The following is a 23050-nucleotide window of genomic DNA, read 5'->3' on the forward strand; positions in this document are numbered from 1 at the left end:
TTACTCCTTAGCAGTAAATTACTGAAAGTATTCTTGCAAAATGCTTAATAGATCTCAGAAAAATAAATAAATAAATAAAGTGCTTCTTTGGTTCCCAACTGCCTTTGATGGGATCAATAAACCCTTTCTGGCAGCAGCTAACATATCCCATTGGTGGTAACCATTATTTCTTCATTCTTTTCTTAGAGCAGATACCTGGGGAGAAGATGCCACTCCAGAAACAAAATAAGATATCATCAAGAATTTGAAAAAGTCATCTGGTGAAATACACAGGCAAAGGGAATCAGAAAAGTAGATATTGACGATCACAATTTAAAAGAAGCCAATTTCATGATCCTGAAGATGTCCCTCCACCTACCTCTCTAACATAAAATTAAATGAAATAAATAAAATATTTAATAATAATAATAGAATCAATAATAAAAACAATTCTCCTTTCACCTTGGGATCTCTCTCTCTTTTTTTCTTCTTTTACAAGGAATCCATAGTAATAGAAGTTTGTTATTTCTGTGTGTTTGTTTTTTTGTTGTTTGTTTTTTTTCCCCATAAAAAGGGGAATGGCCACCAAAGCTCAGAAGCCAAGAGCAAAACAGTAGAGGCTTCAGGAGGGAATCAGGAGGGAGCAGCCACACATAGTCTTCAATGTGACATGAAGGCAATGGGCAAAGGCAGGACATCCAAGAGAGCAGCACACCTCATAGACCCCAGACTCAGGGGATCCCATGGACGTGGTGGGAATACTCCTCAAGGAAAACAGAAGAAATATCCTTCTGGACAGCTGCTTGCTGCACATCTGTCTTTCTATATGCCTTTCAGAGCATCAGAGCTCAGGTATGATCAGAGTGGTCTCAAGGGAAGCATCCCTTGTGGCACGCCGTTTGAAAGACACTGTAGACATTTCCCACACACGACTGAAATCCCAGCCTGTTCCACTAGAGGGTTGTGGCTTAAGGACTAGCCTAAGCAGCGGCACTATCAGGCAGGCTGGTGTGATCTGCTTCAGTGCTGTGATAATTTTCATTTTTTGAATACAGGGTTACAGCGTTAACTTTCCATCACTGGTTCTTCTTGTAGAAGCAATTTGTGAAGCATAAAGCCCTGAAATGTTGTCCTTTCCCCAGCTTCTGAGCCTTCAAAGCTCCCACGACACCTCATTCTTGGTCTGACTTTGCTGACTACAAAATAAGAAAACTTAGAATCATAGAATATCCTGAGTTGGAAGGGACCCATAAGGATCATCAAGTCCAACTCCTGCCACCACACAGGTCTACCCAAATTTTAGACCATGTGACTAAGTGCACAGTCCAATCGCTTCTTAAATTCAGACAGGCTTGGTGCAGTGACTACTTCACTGGGCAGCCTGTTCCAGTGTGCAACCAAAAACTTGTCTGACTGTAAGACATTAAGATAAAAAAGATGCTTAAATGATGTCTCTTCTCCTCTAACATAGAGAAAAACTATTTTTTTATGATAAAGTTTACAGCATTAAAAAATAAAATAAAAATTATTGCAGAACACTTCTACTGAAAAAATGTGCCATTCCTAATAACCTTTTAACAGGAAGATGGGTCTCAGTCTGGTAATATCCTCTATCTGGATATCTTGTCTGAACTGGAATGATCAATAAAAGAGATATCAGATTTGAAGATAATCCTAATTGTGCCATTAAAAATGTCATTGTTGAAATTGAATCACAAACATCCTATCTCTTTAAACAACCTGTTAAGTCATTAAAGAAAATAAATAAATAAATAAATAAATAAATAAGCATTAATGACAAATAAAACCATATCATCCACCTTTTCTGCTAACTTGCAGACATGCTCTTATCTGTGAGCATTCATCTTTGTGTTGAGTTGTTTCTTTTTTTAACTTGGTGTTGGATCCTGCCCAGGATTTGACTTCCCTTTTCCATGAAAAGAATATGATTTTGATTCTGAGAAGTACCAAGTACATTTTGGGATTTCTCTCTCTCTCTTCTTTTTTTTTTTTTTTTTAAAAAAAAAAAAAAAAAAAAAAAAAGATGAATAAAATCAACACTCTCATACTGCACTCAGTAGAATATCCTACAAAGTGCCAAAAATTACCTACATTTATCCTGCTGAAGCATAAAGACAATAAGCATGTACAAAGTTTTTAGGAAGCTTAAAGAAGATCTTCAAAATTGTGTGTATCTTTAAACAAGACAAGGGTAAATAAGGGTAGAAATACTACTTTCATTTCATTTATAAGTGGTTCCAGACATTGCAAGTTATCTTGTTGATATGCTGTTATTTTCCTCAGAAAACAGTTACTTCAGTTGCAGCACTGAACTTCAGTATATGGCAATTTGAGCCAAATAGCACACAGAGTTTGATGCTTAAACATCTCTATTGTCTAGATTTGTTATGTCTTCATCTCTGAGATATATCAGAATTAATTCCTTTAAGGATTTCTGCTTTACTAGTAGGAGGTTACTAAACCTTTCTTCAAACTTTTGTGCATAAAGCCCTCACTCATATATTTTCTCTCCAACTCATAGATGTCAAAACAGTTTTTGCCTAGGTCTCCTCATGAATGCTTTCCATTATTCTCTTCTCCTTTTTTTTTACCAATAGTTGAGCGAGTTACACAGACGTCTAAGAACAGAACTAAGGGAATTCATCCTTAGTCCTCAAGAGGTCTCTCTTATTTTATGAATTCCTTGTAGATATAAGTCAGTTTGTGGTAGTTATTTTAAATGAATATATTTTCATATATTCAAGTTCTTCTTTAAAACCTCCCAGCTAAGATACTTTTTTAATATTTTTTTTCCTTGCCAAAATATTCTGAAAACTAATGGAAATCTAAAGCCAGAAGCTTGTTTTGATTATCTACTTTTGAGTCTGCTCTGGAGGTTCTAATTATTCAATTACTTACCCCTACACTTTCCTTTCCCTTCCTTCTACCCTGTCCCTCTACCAAAAGCTCTTGAATTCTGTAAATGAAGGAAAAGGTCTTTCTCTGACAACCATATTTCTATAAAGTAGGACGCTTCTGCTATTCTGCTTTCCCATTTTCCAAGGTCAGCACAACCCCATACGTTGCAGGCCTAAATTTCCTAATTAGAAATTCTAGTGTTTTAACCAAGGAGATATTTGATGATGCTAGCTACTGGAACCCGGATATATAAGAAGCTCAGCTTCTATTTTTTAAAAATTATGCCAAACCTCAATGTTCTGCGGAGAGAACTGAAAATGCAGTTGCCATCTCAGAAGACAGAAAATAGGAAAGACATAGAACACAATATAAAACAAGTTATTTAAGCTTACTTGTTTGAGTTAAACCTCACAATACTCACACCTTCACTACACTTGACCTTGGTAATACTACAGCTCACTGAGGCAAGCAGACATTAAAGGCAAAGGCTCAGAAGAATCACTGGTGAGAAAAGTGAGACCTGAGGCATTCTTTAGCTAACCATTACTGCTATTGCTAGAGAGAAACAAGCTCATGCTAAGGCTCACTCAGATTTGCTGGTTTTGCTCATACATAGTGGACAGCACTATTACAGCATTCTGCCTAGAAGGCATTTGAATGAGCTGATTGTTCAGTTTTGGACTACTCTGTGCCTTTTCCATTTGAAGAGATGGCCTCCTTTACATAAAAAGCCATGTTATCACAGCTGAAAAGGAGAATACAGAATCTATAGTGAAGCTATAGTAAGGTGGGGGATCTGTCTCTTCTCCCAAACACCAAGTGATAAGACAAGAGAAATAGCCTCAAGTTGCACCAGGGGAGAATTAAGTTAGATATTATGAGAAATTTCTTTACTGAAAGGGTTGTGAAGCATTGGAACAGGCTGCCCAGGGAAGTGATTGAGTCACCATCCCTGGATGTCTTCAAAAAACATGCAGATGTAGTGCTTAGTGACATGGTTTAGTGGTGGATTTGGCAGTGCTAGGTTAAAGATTGGACTAGATCATCTTAGAGGTCTTTTCCAACCTGAGTGATTCTATCATTCTATGATCTTCTCACCATCACCACTACAGAATTTAATCTTCCTTTTGGATCTTATAAACAATGATCAAAAAGCTCAGTTAGGTCAACAATGAATTTGATGAGGGTCTAGGAAAAGAGTAGAATTGAGAACACAGACTTTTTGTGTTTGTGCAGAAAAAAATGGAACTATAAGGTTAGAAATATGGAACACATGGAGCCTGGGCCAAACCATGGTTTCCTTTCACTGCCCTTAATGAAAGAAGGTAGAACAAATTTCATGAGCAAACCTGAGACAGCGCTTCTGGGTCTCCAGGGTTATCTGAGCATCTGCATGAAAGACTTATTAAAAAAAAAAAAAAAAAAACGTGATTCAATAATAATCATTATTGTAATATATAAATGAGCCACCTAATACAGACCAAATCCTGAATGTCAGGACTTTGTTATTGGTGAAACAAATTCTCTTTTAATAATCTTCTTTATCATTTCACACTTTAGTGCATAGAGCCATGCCATGGATGTTTGCAAGAATGAATGAGATAAAGTAAAACAGCAGCAAGAAAGGATGGCCAGGGAGACAGAATTAGATGGGATTTGGAGTTTCTCCCTGCTACTTCACAGACTATTCATACACCTTTGGGTGCATAATTTTGTTCTTGATTCAATTACCTAAACATAGGCATTTAATGTCATTTGTCACCTGGGTACCCTAGAACATACAAGGCTAACAGATGTGATGGCACATATGTGCCAGACACACACACTTCTGGAGAAGCAGCTGGAGTCCCAATAGTTTAGGCACATTGCGTGGAAAAATCGTTAAAGCTCTTCTCCTGCCTGTACCTCAGCCCCTCATCATATAATTTCTGTTCTTACCCTTCTTGCTCTCACAGTGTTGCTGAACAACAAAACCATTAAGGATTGGCAGGTTTTCAGAGCTGGAGGCCCCCCAGTCATCAGCCCCATTCTGAGAATTTGGGGGAACCAAGGATTTGTTTGATTCTTAAAATAGGTAAAGGCCAGAGCAGAGACAAGAAAGCAGAAGTGCAAACTTTTGCATTCTGGACCATTCTGCAAACCCATGACACAACTAGCTGTCCTGCTCTTTCTCCAGACATCCAAGGAGAAAGGAAGCTTACTGTTACCTAAGCATTAGCAGTCTGGATATCAGTCCTTCTATTCAGGCTTGTGGCTCCTCAAGTCTTGATCAAGGGTAGAAGAAAGCAAGTATGAACCAACAAACCTAGTGGACCCAAGACACAAGGATTCCTCCTAGATGTCCCTCCTTGGACATTAACAGGGTATAAGCCAGTTATTGTGGTAGTGGAGGAAGACAGCTTTCACAGTACATACTGTAGAGCCAACAGACCTTCAGCAGTCCATGCATGGCCTCTGCTCAAAAAGAAAAATATAAGAATAATAATAATAAATTACCATGGACTAACTCTTCCTCCTCATTCTATTAGCTAATATCTACAGTCTTACTTATCCCATAAAGCCCTGACTACAAACTAACAATTTAGGAGGACCACAGATAACACTGTTTTGTGCTATAAGTCTACAGAGTTACTTGCAATGACATTTATAATACAATATGACATAACACATTTAATTTGTACTAAAAGTCACTCTGGAAAGTCACTGTTGTTTATGCAATAGCACAAATGTTCTTTAATGAACTGAAAAGAAAATTTTGATGATCTATGAAGAGTTGTAATATATCTGATGTTGTACCAGATCTTGAAATAAAAACATTTTAGCACTAACTGTTTTTTATGCATATATTTTGTTATAAAATAAAAAAATTGAAAGAATCAGGATAGTCACAAGATGCTCCTTTTCTGTTCATAAAAGAGCTCACCACAGTTGGCAAAAAGCTTTTTTTTTTGCTTCTATCATAACCATGACCTTAACTTTTCTAAAATTCTTTGTCACAATTAGTCTTGTTTAGACCACTATTTTAGCTGGGGGGTCTTTCTTACTCATTTCTTCTCTGACTTGCTATATATTCACCAAAATACTGAGAAGGTGACATTTGGAGTTTAACACAAGTACTGCGCAGGACAGTTTTGATAATGTCCCAGTAAGCTGCAACAGACTGAATAGCATTCTAAAATCCATTTGGTTCCATTAATCTCTGAAAGTAAACCATTAAAACTGATCCTTTTCCTTGACGGGCAATAAATATAAACCTCACAATAGTTAATGATCTATTCCTAACAAGGCTGTAACTTTGACGTACTCGAGCACCTACTCTCTCAGTCTAGAAAGAGGACCCAGTATGTCACCACATATATGCACTGAGCCGGAAACTGTCCATTTGTTACCCTTTTTGCTATGCTATATTAAGTTTTTCACAGTTAGCTATGGGTAGTACTCTCAACAACAATTTTTATTCCATTTAAGCTTCAGGCTGGGACCTCCAGTAAAACGAATCCTTTTTTGGATTAGAAAATGATGTGACTCCACATATCCAATGAATCAGATATGCCCTCATCATTATCTTTAGTAGAATCAAAATAACAAGAAGAAAAATAATGTAATACCAAAAATTAATTGAATTTTCACAGTAGTTATTTACAAACTACGTCCATCCTCACTTTAATCTTGAGTTTAGTCTCCAATCCTGTTCCAGCTGCAACTGATTGCCAACTGACATGTCTTTTGAAGTCTGCCACACTAAATGTTCCAGACCTTAAAAGTACAATAACCACATATAACCCTACCATTCCCAAAGCACCATGTGCCTCATCTATCATTTAAACTTAAAAATTTGGTGTTATATCACTAATTGTGACATAGCTCATTTTGGCAGAGTTATGGAAGTAGAAAAGGCAATTTGCCTGTCAGGAAGCTGGGAAAGAGGCATTGTGCACTTAATACATGACTTAGGACCACCAAAGATTCACTTAATACTGCCCAAGCCAAAATAGTCTTCCAGGAACTGTTATATCTGACATCTTTGCTCTTTCCATAATCCATTCCTCTATGACAATTCTTAATCCTTTATATGGAAAATGGGTTGTCTAGGGATGGTGATGATGCCTTTCTGGCATTTAGGTACTCCTTCAAAACAGCAGCAGCCTAAATGGCTGTTCAGAGTGGGCTGCCAGCAATTACTACATTTTCTTTATTCTAAGTTCTTAAAATTTCATTTAGAATTAATGTTGGAATTCCTGCTATTGTACACATTGCAATCTCAGAAACTGGAGAGTCTTCTTCTGCCCTAGCAATTCCATGGTCTGTGCTTCTAGTTGTTTTCTGTTCTCTGCAATTACAAAGAAAAGTATCCAATCAATAGATCAGATCAGTGTAGCAATGGATCGGTATACTTTATTGTTTTGCATTTAACTTCCGCAGAAAGTCAATGACTTTAATGCTTCCCTTACAATTATTTTTCCATTGGGATTTTCTACTTGTGTCCAGTTTTTCAATAACTTGGAAACCTTTTGTAACTAGTTTAGCAACCTGTCATAGTTTTCATTCCACTCATGCATTAAACCTGACCACATCATGTCCTGTTAGCAGTGGGTAATGAATATAGTAAGGACCAGCTGCACTTCCTCAGTGCTGGTTGACAGTGCATGCCACTTACACAAGATAAGAAAATGTGTTGTGAGTATCTAAGGCAGCTTGTCCCACCTGGCCTTCAACAAGGTGAAGGCATCCACCAAAGTGCACGGGGACAATTTGGTTACTACTTCCTGAGTCACCAGTGAAAGGTAGGAAGGGAACCAGTTTGTCTCATACCCCACACACATCTACTTTATCTGACCTAATACATGAAGGACACCTGTCCACATGCCCTTTTTCTGATCTGAACAAAGGCACAGAGAGAGTGGCAAAACCTCCATGGGCTACCAGAAACTCCCATATTTAAGACCACAGTAATGCTTGTCACACCACCCTCCTGTTCTTCCCACAAACCACAATGAATCAAAGTAAACCTTTAAGGTGACTTCCAGAAGGTCTGATCACCCATCATAGCTTGGATTATTAAAAGTGCAGATTTCTCACCTACAAGAGGAGTAGTTGACCATGTTCAACTCCTTATTTCAATTCAACCACAGGAAGAAGTTCCAAACAGAGTACCTCTTTGCAGCTGTCTTGGTCAAAGATGATGACAGCTTTTTAGATCTAACTTGCAAAACATCTACTGATGAGCACACTTACACTCCTTTTGCATTTTTTCCAGTGGTATTTGTTAGGTAAAATCCCTGTTACCTCTTAATTCAGTCCATTGTCCACTACCTGAAAACCTTTTGCTCAAATAATAATAATAATAATAATAATAATAATAATAGAATGTATTTGTATTCATCTCATAAGCACAACTTTTACCAATACCATACACTATAAGTTCTGTATTTAACCATCTCGCTTATGTGTAGGTATAACTTCACTGTAATAGCACACATACCTAACACCTGGAGAGCATAATACCAGAATCTAGTAAATACATTTGAGGGTCTTAGTTTATCAAGACTTGATTTGCTTGTTTTTCATGAAAAAGTCTTTGCCAAATCAAGAAATGAACCTTTCCAAATTCTTGTGCTACTCTAAGAAACAGTACTTGACATTTGTACAGCAGGAAAGGATTGAATTGCCCACACTGGGGAAAACAAAACAAAACCAACAGATGAAAGAAAAGCTTATAAACTGTAATAATGCAGTAGTGCTCAGAAAAGTCCTTAAATCTGGTGTGGGAAATCTGAAATAAGAGAACTTTCATAAAAGTGCCATTTTCCTTTCTAAAAGGGCCCTTCTTTTTGTGTTAACCAGGACAATTATGTGAAGCTAGCAAGGTTTCCCTGCTACCAGAAGAGGACGTTCTACCTTTATTTGAGCTCTTGCTCTGTGGGAGAAGCCAGTTATGTGAGAAACCAGATCAGATGATGCGTGCATCCAGGACAAGGTGCTAGAGGCTTCTTCATCTCTCCTGAATTTTAGGCAGGGATGTGTCAAGATAGGCTTCCAAATTTTTTTCGACCCAAATCCAGATCCCTTCCAAATAATCAGCTTCTGCTTGCAGTTCTATTCACACCTGCAGAAAACTTTATGCAGACATGCTCTTTATCAAATTGAAGCTCCTGAGGAGGCCATCCTTGACACAAGCAACAGCTCCTACGTTAAGAGACAGTACAAGGGGAGAAGTGTAAAATAATAATAGCAAAATTTATGCTAATATGATATTGACACACACTCACAAAAAAAAAATCCATGTATGTATGTGTGTATATATGTGTGTGTATGTTAATAGTACATGGTTAGTACAAGGTTACACGTGAGGATTACTTTTCCTCTTACTCAGTGTTTTGCAGCAATTTCCTCAAAGAACAGCGACTTAATGTTTTCGATTATGAAGTCTGTTGCAGCCAGAGCTGTATTAGAGATAGGAAAAAGCCACACATTTTATGTAAATTGAGAGCTAAAACTGAACTTTCAGAAAGTTTGAGATGTTAGCATATAGAGGTGTTTTATTATTCCAAGTTCAGGGCCAGCTGCAAAGATTGGACTCACATCCAAAAACATATATTAAAATGCATACACTTCTTGGTAGAAAAAAGTTTTAAAACCTGTCAGGCAGAGAACAAGACTCTTTTTGTGTGCTGCCTGACAATTCAGTTACAGATCGACCCTATTGTTTTTTTGGTACTTTAAATGTGATTGTTGGCAAAGCAGAAAGGGGTGGGGGAGTAGTACAGGGAGACACACAGCAAAAAAGAAGAAAGCATTTCTGATTATAAAATGTTGTTACACACAAACCCAGTATTTAGCATCTAAAAAAAAAAATAATAAAAGAGCAGCTGTTTCTGTGTGATGTCAGAGAACAGGTGTGATACAAATCTCCATACCAGCGCAATCATATTGATCTCCCGATGATGCACGCATGAAGCACATGTGCAATCGTTATCGACCCACCCGGCATCTCATTTCCAGGAATACGGCCTGAAAATGCCCCTTTATAATTGAAAACATTATCAGGATAAACACCGCATTGGCCAATTATGAAAAAGCCACAGACAAACTTGGGGAAAAAAAAAAGAAAAAAAAAAAAAAAAAAAAAAGACAAAAGAAAAGAGGGAGAGAGTGAGAGAAAGAGCAGGAGAAGAGTGGGGAACCTGGGAACCTGCGCCCCAGCGGCGCGGTGCCGGGAGCGGGGAGCTTGGTGCGGGGGCGGCCGGGGCAGCCACGCCGCTGCCCCCCAACCCCTTCGAGACGGGACACCCACCGGGGGCCGGGACGAGACCCCTGCCTCCGCTCCCCGAGGGGCATTGCCCGGGGATGGAGGAGGTTTGGGGATCCGGCCCCCTGTAGGCACCTTGCGCCTGGGGTCCGTCCCCTGCGGGAGGAGATGCGGCTTTGGAAAGCTACCCTTTTCCGCGGGGTGAGGGGTGTTTTGGTATTAATTGTTGATGCCGTCTGCCATTAGAGGGCACTAAGCAACCCTGCATTCACGCTGCTCCGGCGAGAGAGGAGGGGAAAGCGGGGCGGGGGGGGCGTGTGGGGGGAAGAGTGGCACCAATTTGGAAAAAAGATTAAAAAGGATGTGGAGTCCCGGAGCTTCTGAAGTGCTCAAAATGCCCGGTCGCTACTCAGAACGGTGATCATAATAATAACAAAAAAAAAAAAAAAAATGAAAGAAAGAAATGCAGCGAGGTCAATCATTTACCAGTCTGCTTCTTAATGCGTGTGACTGCAGGTGGTACCGGGGGACATTGTGATTCATGCCCACTTTCAAAGCGGGACCCAGGCCCGGGCTGAGGCACCCAAACAACTGTCTTCTAATATTAGCACGGCTGTATTTCTGGATCTATTATAGTCTGTCCAGACAGATCCCATTGTAATGGGATCTTTTATTAAAAGATTAGCACTATCTCCTGCAGTTGGTGGAAAAAAATCTGTTATCGCTGAGTTATTTGCAGTTGTGGGGAGGGGGCGGGCGGTGGGGGGGGCTGGGGGGCGGGCGCGGGAGGAGGGCTGCGGGGAGGGCCGGCGGAGGGCGCGGGCGGCCGCGGCGCACCGGCCCCTGACCCGGCACTGTCCGGGCATTCCTGTCTGCATACTTCGCAGTCTGTTGTGCTTTGGTGGCTCAGAAAAGCGAAAGAATCGAAATTAAAAAGGCAGCTTTTGAATAAACAATGCCATTTTCCGTTAAGTAATCGTTTTGTATAAAAGGAAATATCGCCTACTCAGTTTCATTCAACGGTGCCAAAAAATGTTATAAATGAGAGACCGCCAACTTTTCTAAGGGGAGAATAATGCCAGACTGTGCTTAATAAACTAGTGCCCTAGAAGTTCATTATCGATGTTGCAATCTTTTCTGATTCTGAAAGGAGACCGCCTACGTCGCCCCCATTCCCGTCTCGTCCTCCCGGGCTCCCAGTGAAAAAGGCTGTCACTTGGGTAGAGCCCTAGGTATTAAACTTTTCGGTTCCTTGCTGGTTTTTTTTCCTCTTTTTTTTTCTTTTTTCTTTTTTTTTTTTTTTTTTTTTGGTCCGGGGTTGGTCGCTTGGTTGGCCGGGGCTTTTTTTTCGGGGGCCGAGCCGTGTGCGCGCCGCTGCGAGCACCGGGGGCTGCTGAGCGCGGATGGGGAAGGCTGGGGAAGGCAGCGCGGAGGGGGGAGGCTCCGCGGAGCGGGGCGCGGAGCGGAGGCTCCCCCGGGCAGCGGAGCCCCCCCCAGAGTGGCAGCGCAGCCCCGTGACACTCCAGCCCTGCTCCCTGCGCCGCGACCCCCGTGGGTCTCCAAAACCACCCGGGTGCGCGGTGCGGATCCCCAGGGCTTTGCGCTCCCTCCCGCGGGTGAGGAGCTTGCGCGGGTGCGCGCCCAGGGAGGGTGGGGGTGCGCGCCCGGGGGGTGCGCGTCCGCGTGTGTGCGTGCACCTAAAGCAGATAATTGGAGAGGGTTTCCAGAAGGTGGAAAATGTCACCTGATTCACACTGAACTTTTTAAATCTCCCCACCCCCGAGCAGACACACACACACATTAGGAGACCGCCCACCGCAGACAGCTAAGACCCCCGTATAGATTTAAAGAGAGACTGCATTCAGAGCCTGACGTTCATTCAATAGAGCGATCATAAGCAGGCTGGCTAGTGCTCGCTCCCTCTCCCTACTTACTCCCCCTCACTCTGTTTCTGTGTCTCTCACTCCGTGCTACGCTGAGGATGTTAAATCAGAGAATCCACCCGGGCATGCTCTTACTCCTCATGTTTCTCTGCCACTTCATGGAAGACCACACAGCGCAGGGTAAGACCGGATTGTTTATTCGTAGATGCGTTTTATTGCTGTTGTTGTTATTACTGTAATTTTCCGTCTTTCGGGCGCTGTTTAGTTCGTTGCGGTGTTAAACGCCTCTCTCCAAGGTCCAACAGGAAAGAAGTTAACTGTGGACATGGGGCTGCTTTGTACCGAGGCGCAGAGGTGTCATTTAGGTTGCTTTTTGATCGGATCTTCGCCCCACTCTGCACAGGCACAGAGGACAGATTAGGATGTTTCTTGCTATTTTTGTTATTTTTGTTATTATGCAGCATGCATGAAGAGTAGCATCGTGGGGGAACTTTTCCTAGGCTCGGGTCCCGAATGAGTGCTCAAAGTTTGTTGGTAATTTAGCTCAGATTCTTATCTCGCCTGCCTGACAGAAGGAGAGGTGATGATGGGGAGCCCCACAATTACAGCTGACACTTTCAGAAACCAATAGTGGTCATTTTCCGGACATTCCTTTAATATTAGGATTTCCTCCTCCTTCCCCCCCCCCCCCCTCCTCCCTGTGTGTGAGTAAATGTTAACGTGCTGTAAATTATCCTGCGCTGAGGAGTATGCTTCAGTAAGTTTGCTTTTTTTTTTTTTTTTTTTTTTTTTACCCTCCATGCGAACAAAACAGCACCGAACCTGGTATTGACAACTCTTAAGAGCCCTCTTTCGACACATGGGAATATTGATTTTTAGTTTGGGGGCTTTTTACCTCTTATCTTGACCATGTGCCACCCAGAACCAGGATGTATTACCGTTGATTGTTTTACCATTTTTCTTCCATTTTTTTCTCCCCCACTCCCCTGAGCTAGAGCAGAAGTTAGTCTAACGTAGGCAACTGTAAGACGCAAAACTTTTTTTTTTTTTTTTTTTTTTTTTTTTTAGGGCGTTGTTTGCTCTGTGATTTTTGGCAGGGGGGGTGTGGAGGGGGGCACGGCACGATGCGTCCGTCCCCCCGCGCTCCGCGACATCCCGGCTGGCCGATCCTGACCCCTCGCTCCGATAAATTCCTATCGGAGTAAGGAGCCAGGATCGAGCCCTCGCTGGATGAGCACCAGAATCAATTGGTATTGAGTCGCTGGAGAAGTCACATTGGTTATTCACGAGAGGCTCATCCCAACCAAAACTCTCCAGCTAAAGTAGGGGGAGTTGCTTGGAGTAATGTTCTTGGCGTGACTCCACGAATAACAGGGATACTAGTAAAAAAAAAAAAAAAAAAAAAAAAAAAAAAAAACTCTATCCGGTTTAAGGACAGTGTACTTTCGTCTGCAATGCTTGCCGGAGAGACGGCACCTCCAACTTTTCCAATTGGATCGATTTTGAAAACTCTGTAGGGACCTCCTCCTCTGTATGCCCTTGCGTTGTGTGTACTTTGCTCACCTTTTTTTTTTTTTTTTTTTTTTTTTCTTTTGAGCTCTGCTGACTTATTTCAGTAAAGGGAAGACGTTTGTTAATAGAAGCAGCGACATGGGGAGATTTCGAAAGACTTCGCTAACAGCGAATGTTCCCAGTCCGTGCGGATTGCAAAATGGGCTGGGGCTGCAACTCCGTGCGGCACTAAAACAATGCTGCTGGGCAGCCGCCGTCAGGAGAGGGCAGGGGGAGGAGGGAGGAATTTGCAAGCGTGATTTTCTTTTTATTCCCTTTTAAATGCACATCCTTTTCAAGCCTCTGTCACGTGCCGGCAGGGCTCCTTCTGCTCTACATATGGAATAAATACCTCGGAAAACTGCCTCGTCCTGTTTTGATCCGGTCTTATTTCAGTCGCTTTTTATTATTATTATTATTATTATATTGTTGTTATATTTAACGGCGGCCCCAGGCGGGCTGGGGTAGCTGCGGGGTTACTAAAGGGTACAAATTATAGCAGCCACAGCGGCCAAAGTCGGGGACGCCCAGGGCGCAGCATGCGTTGTGCTCCGGGGGTGGCGGTCACTGAAGGCGTGCGGGTGTCTCCCCCCTGTCCCCCTACAGCTGGGAACTGCTGGCTCCGGCAGGCAAGGAACGGCCGCTGCCAGGTCCTCTACAAGACCGACCTCAGCAAGGAGGAGTGCTGCAAGAGCGGCCGCCTAACAACCTCGTGGACGGAGGAGGATGTCAACGACAACACGCTCTTCAAGTGGATGATTTTTAATGGGGGAGCCCCCAACTGCATCCCCTGCAAAGGTGAGGGGGGCCCTGTCAGGCACACAGCCCCGCGCAGTGGTTTGGGGGAGGCAGGGGGATGCAGGAAAGCCATGCTGACTCGGAGGGACCCCCTTTTTCCTTGACTGTGCAGAGAGGGTGGAAGGGAGGAAGCCCCCCACATCCCTGCCCTTGCAGGCTGGGGGATTTCCCTCACCTTCCCTTCCCTGCGTGGGTGTGGGGGGTGCGGGGAGGTGTGTTCGCTGTGCGCCCCAGGGTCATGGTGTGTTTTCATTCTCTGGGCGGTTTTGACACCAAGTCTGTCCTGCACGCTGGGTACTGAAGGGGTGCCTCTTTCCTTCCATCAGAAACGTGTGAGAACGTGGACTGTGGACCCGGGAAGAAATGTAAAATGAACAAGAAGAACAAACCTCGGTGTGTTTGTGCTCCGGATTGCTCTAATATCACTTGGAAGGGCCCCGTGTGTGGCTTAGATGGGAAAACCTACAGGAACGAGTGTGCCCTTCTCAAAGCCAGATGTAAAGAACAGCCCGAACTTGAAGTCCAGTATCAGGGCAAATGCAAAAGTAGGTTTGCAAATCTCATCTGATCTCCCTCAAATGCCAAAGGGTGTGTGTCTGAGTGTAGGGAGGAGGAGCTGACGTACTTTCCCAGTGTAACCAGAGTGATGTTCCAAGTGCTGGGAGACAGTAACTAAACCACGCTCAGCAGACCAGGACCTAGCTGGACTGAGAGTTCCCCAGGGTCTAGCAGCACTTGTGTTCCATCAGCTCCCCTGAGATGGGAAGGTCCCCTACAGTGGCCCTTAAATGAGGATTGCTGCTGAAGGCTTTAACTGATTGTTTGTTTCATTGTGTGACAAATACACTTCTCACTGGGGTGCTGGGGTCCCCTAATTAATCGCTCTGCATTTCCGTCTTTATTTCAGAGACCTGTAGGGATGTCTTATGTCCAGGCAGCTCCACGTGCGTGGTGGATCAAACTAACAATGCCTACTGTGTGACGTGTAATCGAATTTGCCCTGAGCCTACCTCCCCTGAGCAGTATCTCTGCGGGAATGACGGCATAACTTACGCCAGTGCCTGCCATCTGAGGAAAGCCACCTGCCTGCTGGGCAGATCCATTGGATTAGCCTACGAAGGAAAATGCATCAGTAGGTATCTCGGCTGGAGGGATAAGAGTGGAGGGAACTGAACTGAAGTGTTGGCTGCTAGGGGGTTTTGTGGATGTGGATCAGTGGGTGGGTCGGTGGGTGCACGAATGGATGGATGGAGTTTGTGCTGGGGAGCAGGAGAGACTACAAGCACCTTAGGTTTGTGTTCCCCTACAAGACAAAGCAGAGCCAGGGTGTGCTTTGCACCAGCGAAGATTGCAAAAGGAGCAAGGGAGTAAAGGGCATGATGCTGCTCCTCTTGCTGTCACTGTGGGTGCTGACATTAGCGTCCAAGGGAGAAGTACCCGCCGTTAAATAGATGATGACATGGTTACAGCGTAACAAGGTCTTGATATTTGGTGGATCTGGATTCCTGGAAACAATTGTCTTGGCAAAGCTTGTGTTAACTTAATTGGAAACATCTGATCACTTTTTCCTCTTCAAAATATTGCAGAGTTTGGAGACAGTTGGTGGGTGAAGATAGGAAAATAATCTCAGTGCATCCTGACATTTTTCGCTGTGATTCCCAGAAAGGAGTGGTAGTGAAGCATGTTATGAGGAAGCACCTTGCAGCCTCTGCTCCCCCAAACTGCTGGAGAGATGCCGGGGAATCTCAGCTTTTAGTTGGCATAGGTTGACGTGGATTCCCTTTCCAATTTTGTAGACAAAGGCTCCATGCGGGTTAGTTTAAAAATAATTGATTTAGAAATGCTATATGTGTTGGCAAATTCTCCACTTACTACTAATTTGGGGAGCTGAATTTCCATTGACATCAAACAGAGGAGGAAGGTCATGTGCAATATAGGCAAATGTAATTCTGTATTCCCAGGTCAAGCTGTACTGGCATGGCTGTCTTTCCTCCCCCATGTACAGACAGGCAAATGTGTTCAAGGGTTAAAACTCTTGCTTAAAACCAGCAAACATCTACAGCATCTGAGCTTTGTCTGTTCACAGTTCTTTAGGAAGAAAAGGAGTTTGGGGTTGTTTGGGTTTGCTTTTTTTTTTTTTTTTTTCTTTCTTCCTTTGTCTTTTCACTTACCTCTAGTATCTTGTGTATATTTTTAGAAGCAAAGTCCTGTGAAGACATTCAGTGCAGTGCTGGGAAGAAATGCTTGTGGGATTTTAAGGTTGGCAGAGGTCGGTGTGCCCTCTGTGATGAGCTCTGCCCTGAAAGCAAGTCAGACGAGGCAGTCTGTGCCAGCGATAACACAACTTACCCAAGCGAGTGTGCCATGAAAGAGGCAGCCTGCTCCATGGGTGTGCTTCTAGAAGTAAAGCACTCTGGATCTTGCAACTGTAAGTGAGATTTTTAACTCTGCAGACACTTAAGGCTTCTGAAGGCAATCCCTAGGTAACAAAGACTTACGCCTTTAAACCTAAGAAAGCTTAATTTAGAGATTCAAGATATGGCACATGTGCCATACGAGTATGTATGTATCACGCACACGCTTTGGTTACTGATGAAATGCAATAGATGTCCAGCAACAGTTGTCTTTCAAGCTGGGGTGTTGGGGATATTCTGAGAACAAATCATTTTCTCAGAAACGGGTTGCCCTAGGAGCATACTTTTAGCATTTTTTCCTAATTTGTCTGCTCTCATGTGCTTCGCTGATTGCTTTATTAACACTCGGATAAACTCTTAACTCTGTCCAAATGAACGAGCCTGATGGTAGCACATGGGCACCTGGTTTGGCACAGTTGCCTCTACTAACTCTGAATGAAGGACACAAAGCAGTTAAACCTAGAACACAAGAGCGCTTTTTATTTGATTTCAGGAATCTGCCAATAAAACCTGAGCCATTGATTCTTCAGAACTTTCTGCAGTTATGACTTCATAGATTATGTATAAAAACCCTTATTGCATAACAGCAGATGCCAAAGAGCATCTCACTACAAGTCGCATAAAATGCAACGCTGTATTGTGGCTGTTCAGAGGGCTTTGAAAACATGCACTGAGCTGCTTCTGCGCTGTTGTTGTCCTTATTTAAACAACAGCTCCCCTGTATTCCCCCATCTAGCCATTAATGAAGACCCAGAGGAAGAAGAGGAAGATGAAGACCAGGACTACAGCTTTCCTATATCTTCCATTCTAGAGTGGTAAAACCTCCATCACTATTGGAACAGCCATTGGGCACGAAATCAATGTCCATACTGTAAATAAGTGTATGCTTATTTATTTTGGGGAGAAAAAAAGTATACATATAGTTGAGTCTCGTAGACATTTATTTATACTGTGTCATGTTTTATAATTTATACATAAAATGTCTGGTTGACTGTACACCTTGTTTTTTGAAGAAATTTATTCGTTACGGGAAGAGCAGTGTTATTTATTGTGAGGTCTCTTGCTTGTAAAGTAAAGCTTTTCTTTTTTCTTGTAAACTATAAAAGTCCATTCCTTAGAGCTTACCCACATGATCTCATCTCTTTGTTTCACTAAAGTTAACTCTTTTCCACTTTAACAAACTTGCATGTCGGTTTCTGTTATGTTTATTTATTGGATTTTCTTCTTGCCGGTCCTGTACATAAAAAATCCCTCGGGTTTTTGTTTACAAGGAATCTTGACTGACCAAAAGGCGTTGTAACTGACTTAAATATACTTCCAGGGTGCAGTGAGGTGGTCTTTAAGGAAACTTCTTCCACTTCACTTGTCTCTGCTTCTGATCAGATCACGTTCTGACGTGATCTCAGTGCGCTGAGCATATATACTGTACTATACGAATTCTGGACCCAAAGAAATCGGATTATGAAGGTTGTTAATAGCTACAGGGCTAACTGTAATAAAATAAAAGTTTTATTTTATTTTTATTGTTTTATTTTTTTGTAACATGCATAAATGTTTTATCAGGTGTTTCCTTGCAGTACCACTTTCAAAGTTTTGTTTCCGAATCAGTGTGTCACTAAAAGTTTTATCAAAGCTTTATCAGTTCAAGTTTCTTGCTTTTCATAATACTTTTTTTTTTTTCTGATGCAATTTTATATTTTCAAACATGGTGAGTTAAATATAAATTCATTTAAATATATAGTTTTGTACTTTTCTACCATGTAAATGTGCAATGTATATAAAAGTTATAATGTGTATTTGTAAATAAATGATGAGTGAAAAAAATAAAAAATGGAATTTTCCCTAGATTCAGTCGTCATTTTTTTTTTTTTTTTTTTTTTTTTTTTTGGCTTCTAAAGGATTTTGGAGCAGGGGAGATGTACTGGTAGTCTGAAAGGAGGCTTGTTCCTGACTTAGTGCTGAAACACACTGGTTAAGGCCAAAGCTTTCATCTGACATTAATTCAAGAAGCCCTTATTTTCAGACAGAAGCAACATCTCCAGTCTGTTGATGTTACTTCATTTTAAATCCAATTACTCTGATGGATGAGAAGAGATTCAGCATTTTTGTTTCCCTCTCCATCCTGAGAATAAAACGTCTGTCATTTCTTGGACATCTTTAATTTGTACATTTCTGTGAGGTTTTGAACACACACTTGAGTTTTTGTTAAGCTTCAGTTCCACGTTAGTGAGGTTGTTGTTTTATCATCATTTTAGATGACTAATAGGGCAAATGGTGAACTTGTTGCTCAAATGCAAGATGGGTAACAGCGCAACAGACCAAAAATAAAAATGATGCATCAAACAGCACATTGTCACTTGGAAATTCTTTGCTCCCAAGAGGAGGGTTAATTCAGAAAATCTGTTTACTTCTGAACCAATCTTCAGATTGGACACTTCTAGTGTCCAAGACTCAGTGTCCAGTGAATTCAGGAAAGCTAACAGCCAGCCATAAGCACAGCAGGGATCAAAATCTTGTTTTATGCTACTGGTATTATGCTGTTCTCCCAAACAAGGCTCCACTTATCAAAAATTCTGTATCATACTGCACACAGCTTAAAAATGTACTTAAGCACCTTATTCAGTAGTGTTTAAGCAGTTTGCTGAGTTGAGGTTTCAGAGCGGAAATTGACTTACCCATTTTGTTTGAATACAAATCATATTTAAAGCCTGTTCCTGCTATAGTCTTCTGTGTATTTCTTACTGTACAGTAAATTGTAATTTGTTATGGATTGTTTAGCATTATCCAAAGCAAATATAATTTAGTCATCTTTGAACACGTAAAGACTACAGGCATGCATTTATAATACTGTATTCAAAATAATAGCAAAAAACTTCTGCCCTTCCTCCTCCTGTTGCTTCGTTTAGACAAGTAATCTCTTTGGAAGGAAGTGCACGATGAGCGAGCAAAGTGAGCTGGATTTTAGTCTCCTGCGGGCAACAGAACCCAGAATAAAGGAGAATGGGGGCTGGGAAAACAGAGGGTTGGAAACAGACCCTATCGGAAAATCTCCTGATGAACTAATAAACACATGACAATGAAATAGAGATGAAATGTTTAATAGATGTGGCGAGTACAAGGGGAGAGTTTTCTCAACTTCAGATAGGTGCCAGCTACCTCATTTCCAACAAAACGACAACATTAAAAGGCTGCTTTTAATTGTAAATATATTTACATGTCTTACTTTAGCAGAGCAGGATTTCTGGGTTCTAATTTTACGTCCTGCTTCACAAAGTTACAGCTGAATTCAAAAAAGCATCAAAAATGCCAGGAAGCTATATTTATGTATGTACATGTACACGAAACAGCCACACACAAATAAATAGATAAATAAATACATAATCTACATTAGGGTTTTGCTGATAAAATTATCTAAAACTTCTGCCTTGGCATTTCCCATCGCTACTGCTATTTCCATGCTGCTGAAAACCTCAAAACCTACCTTGCACCAAAGCCTGCCTGGGGTGTACAGGTGAGGCATCTCCCGAGAGGCTTCATGAGATAGGTGCCTTCTGAGCATGTCTAACAGACACCAACCTCAGCATCAGGCACGATGGCCCCAGAGCCTTTCTCCTAGAAACACGTCCAGAGATAGTGGCAGCACAGCTGCCAATGTTTTACATAATATCATACTTGGAGATAAGGTGCTTGCTGATGAAGTGGGAGATGCAGGTTCATCACCAGTCTCTTCCTGAGGAGATCGTTCCCACATCTCCCAAGAGCATATCCACCAGCAGCTCAAGGTGAAGCTCAGAGAACTGTCTGTCATGCCTCCTGAAGCCATGCTTCTGTGTTGGAGAGGAAGCAAGATTCTTTGAGAGAGGATAATTTGCAACCCTAATAGGTGCTCCTTTTGAAGAGGAAGTCTTGGGTTCTTGCCCCAGGGGCTGCCTACACATTTTGCATTTGTAATTGAGTAACATACATAAATAATGCTTGAAGCAGGGGACAGAATCCAGGTTGCCTCCCCTTTTCCTTCCCCTAGTATGTAAGTGCCTCCATCCTTGAGCTATGAAATCATGTTTAACCCTCTGTTTAAATCAAGATTACAAATATCACATCTCTTTCTACACTGAGTCATAGTTATAGCATGAGAGGCTTTGCTTTTTCCTTTTCTCTCTTCCAGTCTTGTATGTGGGGAACTTCCTGGGAACTGGAAATGCAATCTTAATTCCCTCACTCTAAAGAAGGTGTTGCATCTGTTTTTTCTAATTCCTTTCCTTTCTGGGGGGTTCAAGACGGTAGTTTCCATCTCTGAAACCATCTTGCACAAGCTTCTAAATCTAGAAGAGACATAAAGTTTCAGGAATATCTTTCTCTTCAGTGTTTTCTGTCAGCTGGCATATGTATTCCCCTTGCTGTAAATCACATTTCTGAAACTCCTGGTGAACTCCTAGTTCACCCTGGCATGTACTAACGTACTGAATCCCAGGCCTCAAACCGCATTCACAAATACAGGCACTTAAACGTCAAAGTGTGTATGTTTGAAAATAGAAACCCATGCTCTATCTCTGAAGCAAAATCAGCTTAATTCCAAGAGACTCGGTTTGACGCATTTGAATGATAAGAATATTGCTTCTAAAGCCCTGGTTCCCAAATGCAATACATGCAAGCGAGTGTAGACAATTTTGATCACACTCAAAAGCATTCCTGATAGCTATGTTCATATGATAGACTTAAGAACAATATAATGGACCTCTTTTGCACCTTTTACCTCTTTGCTTGCTTTCTGCCTGCTAATGCACCTCACCTAAAACTACATTCCAAGCCTCTCAGCAAATTTCAAACAGCTGCCATTTCTTTTTTTATTACATAAAAATGTTTCCTTCTTTTCCTCCAAATGGGAATCAGGTGAAATTAAATTTCAGTATGCAGTGCTGTTCTCTAGGCAGTGACATTTTACTATATAATGAATCACCAGCACAGAAACATCTGTATCTTATCCCTTTGAAGAACTAGGATTCCATGCTTTCTGGTGAAGCAAAGCATTTGTACATAGACCAAAAGAAACAAGCTATCAGATTTTAAATTCTTAACTCCCTGAAGTTAAGAATGCTTTTTTTTATTATTTTTGTTTTTTTGATATTTCTAAGGCCTGCCTTACCCATTATGGCAGCATGAATTTTGCAGGTAGGGGTATGTGAAAAATAGTTAACTCAGAAGTTAACTATGTATTTATTTATTTATTTATGATAGGTGTAAATAAATAATGGACTTTAGTGGCTGAATTTTATTGATCCTCATTTGGGATTATCTGTATAATTCAGTTAGATTACTCTTAAGAAACATGGCCAATGAAATTATCAAGCAGTGGAGAAATATAATATAAAAGCAAGATGAGAGCAATTGTGTTCAGCATAGACACTGATTTGGAGCTAAAGCATGTACAGTTCATTTTCCTCTAATTTATAGGTACCTTCTTATGATCTCTTAAACTTTAAATGGATTTGTTCAACTTTGCTTTTGGACTGAAGAGTACTATTGTGTCAGAAAACTGAAAAGAACCTCTGGTCTGTGATAACAGCTTATCAGACTTACTAGATGCAGTTAGAGGATAAGAAATTTACCAGAGTGGTCCACTGTAGATCTGTACCTGAAGGCTGCTGAATTTCCACCTGTGCAAATCAGCAACAGCATGAAAGCCTCCCAGTGCTTCCAGTGAGATCTATAGATAGTCATAACTTCCCAAAACTGAAATCACTGCATTCCCATTCAAGAGTTAAATTTTACTAACCTGGTTTTAAAGATTTTTGAAATATTTTTAAATTAATGTTGGAACCTTTCTTGATGGTATGTTAGAGGTTCACAACACAGACAACATTAAAAAAAAAAAAAAAAAAAGAATATTTCTTCCGTAGCAGGATTGTATGCAAAAAATACAGTTTTACATAAGTTTTAATATATTTTTCAAGATCCCTTAGCAGCTTGGAATGCTGTGATTCATATAGCAACATTCTTATCAGTCTTTTGCTGAGCTTCATGTTATTTACTCTTATTTTAAGTTTTAAGCACTTCACATTTTAAGAGTCACCTGTAACTACAAGGATGATGTTGATAAGTGGCCATTGTTAGAAACTTGTAGAAGGTACTAGTATGTGCTACCATTTGATTGTTTGAATTAGAAGCATTGCTTGAAAGCAGTCATATGGCAAGACACATAGATAAAGCAGATAGGTAGTTATGCAAATCCTTAACCAACATGGAAGTGTCACTGAGGA

The 23050-nt window shown here is 41.4% G+C and overlaps 1 protein-coding gene across 2 annotated transcripts; it reads left to right on the forward strand.

Moving 5' to 3' along the window:
- Positions 1–11243: 11243 nt before the first annotated feature.
- On the forward strand, positions 11244–18637 carry FST (follistatin). Of its 2 annotated transcripts, none has more exons than XM_035310323.1 (6): positions 11244–12210; positions 14188–14379; positions 14706–14924; positions 15287–15511; positions 16577–16807; positions 17287–18637. In XM_035310323.1, coding segments are annotated over exons 1-6 (951 nt in total). In that variant the 5' UTR covers positions 11244–12128; the 3' UTR covers positions 17289–18637. The 2 variants fall into 2 exon arrangements, with proteins under 2 accessions (XP_035166214.1, XP_035166213.1); XM_035310322.1 differs by having other exon boundaries at positions 11246–12210; positions 17530–18637.
- Positions 18638–23050: the final 4413 nt, after the last annotated feature.

This window comes from Oxyura jamaicensis, chromosome Z (genome assembly GCF_011077185.1).
Source record: "Oxyura jamaicensis isolate SHBP4307 breed ruddy duck chromosome Z, BPBGC_Ojam_1.0, whole genome shotgun sequence".
In the NCBI taxonomy this organism is placed as follows: domain Eukaryota; kingdom Metazoa; phylum Chordata; class Aves; order Anseriformes; family Anatidae; genus Oxyura; species Oxyura jamaicensis.

Coding starts and splice junctions, on each gene's coding strand:
- FST (XM_035310322.1), top strand. CDS start 12,129: ATGTTAAATCAGAGAATCCACCCGGGCATGCTCTTACTCCTCATGTTT. Junction 14,925..15,286: donor GTATCAGGGCAAATGCAAAA/GTAGGTTTGCAA, acceptor TCTTTATTTCAG/AGACCTGTAGGGATGTCTTA. Junction 16,808..17,529: donor GCACTCTGGATCTTGCAACT/GTAAGTGAGATT, acceptor TCCCCCATCTAG/CCATTAATGAAGACCCAGAG.